The sequence below is a fragment of the Sceloporus undulatus genome, unplaced genomic scaffold (genome assembly GCF_019175285.1).
Source record: "Sceloporus undulatus isolate JIND9_A2432 ecotype Alabama unplaced genomic scaffold, SceUnd_v1.1 scaffold_26301, whole genome shotgun sequence".
NCBI lineage: Eukaryota > Metazoa > Chordata > Lepidosauria > Squamata > Phrynosomatidae > Sceloporus > Sceloporus undulatus.
Window position 1 is genome coordinate 1 of NW_024829214.1, and position 1,450 is coordinate 1,450.

The window sequence follows — 1,450 nt, forward strand, 5'->3', positions numbered from 1 at the left end:
CCTATTTACATTATAGAAGACCATAGAATTGCGCTGGAGGACCCCCAAATGCCTAGAGAGGTCTCTCTCTCTCTCTCTCTCTCTGGATCTCTAGGTCCTCCATTGCAACTCTGTGGTCAATATCCGCTAGAAGGTGACCATAGAATTGTGTTGGAGGACCCCCAAATTCCTACAGAAGTGTGCTCTCTAGGAATCTCTAGGTCCTCCAAGGCAACTCTATGGTCAGCTTTCAGTAGAGGTTGACTATAGAGATTCATACTGCAGGGCCTAGAGATTCCTAGAGAGAACACATTAATGGTCATCTCATGGTGAACCCATGGTCACCCCATGGTCATCCTGTGGTCACCTCATGGTCACTTCATTGTCATTCCATGGTCACCTCATGGTCATCCCATGGTCACCCTGCGTTCACCTCATGGTCATCCCATGGTTATTCCATGGTCACCCCATGGTCATCCCACAGTCATCCCATGGTCACCCCATGGTCATCCTACGGTCACCGCACGGTCATCCTATGGTCACCCCATGGTCACCACATGGTCACCCCACCACAGTCACCTTGAAGGCCGAGTGGTCCATCCCTGGGAAGACGGGGAGCCGTTGGGTTTGGGGGGCCGCTGACCGCTCCGTGCTTCGGGGTCTCCCCTCTTCCTCTGATGGCTTCTCTCCTGAACGGAAGAAAAGGGGACATGACCACCCATCATCCCTGCCATACGGACCCCTGACCGCCCCGAGACCCTCTCTTCCATCTTGACCCACCGGTCGAGCCCCTGACCATCCAGGCACCGTTAGGTTCGCTGCTTTTGGATGTCTGCGGCTGACCCTCCTCCTGGCCGCCGCCGCTCCTACGTAATGAGTTCGAGATGGGTGTCCGGCGTTGGCGCCGCCTCTTGCTCAGCTGCACCCGGGTCTTCATGGCGCTGGAGTCCAGAACGGGTGTTCGCTTTGGGAAGAGGAGCGGAAAAAATAGGGGTTGTATATGACATAGAGTTGCGCTGGGAGGAACCTAGAGATCCTAGAGATGACACTTCATTGACCTCAGATTGACCTGGAGGGAGATCCCTAGAGAGGCATTGACCATAGAGTTGCGCTGGAGGACCTAGAGATTCCTAGAGAGGACACTTCATTGACCACAGAGTTGCCATGGAGATCTCTAGAGAGGACACTTCATTGACCATAGAGTTGCCATGGAGGGAGATCTCTAGAGAGGACACTACATTGACCATAGAGTTGCACTGGAGGACCTAATGATTCCTAGAGAGAACACTTCATTAACCATAGAGTTGCACTGGAGGGAGATCCCTAGAGAGGACACTACATTGACCATAGAGTTGCACTGGAGGACCTAATGATTCCTAGAGAGAACACTTCATTAACCATAGAGTTGCACTGGAGGGAGATCCCTAGAGAGGACACTACATTGACCATAGAGTTGCACTGGAGGACCTAA

General features: G+C 52.8%; 1 protein-coding gene across 1 annotated transcript; it reads right to left on the reverse strand.

The window, feature by feature from the left end:
• Positions 1-524: 524 nt before the first annotated feature.
• LOC121918707 (uncharacterized protein KIAA1671 homolog) lies at positions 525-952 on the reverse strand. Its single transcript, XM_042444718.1, has 2 exons — positions 760-952; positions 525-668 (listed from the first exon to the last, which is right to left on the reverse strand). Exons 1-2 carry the CDS (start codon positions 914-916, stop codon positions 541-543), a joined length of 285 nt encoding a protein of 94 aa, XP_042300652.1. The 5' UTR covers positions 917-952; the 3' UTR covers positions 525-540.
• Between the last annotated feature and the right edge of the window lie 498 nt (positions 953-1,450).

What these genes read in the sequence shown, in the direction of transcription:
- LOC121918707 (XM_042444718.1), bottom strand. Translation starts at nt 916, where the DNA reads ATGAAGACCCGGGTGCAGCTGAGCAAGAGGCGGCGCCAACGCCGGACA. An exon ending in GATGGTCAGGGGCTCGACCG is followed by an intron (nt 669 to 759) that starts GTGGGTCAAGAT and finishes TCTTCCGTTCAG; the next exon opens with GAGAGAAGCCATCAGAGGAA.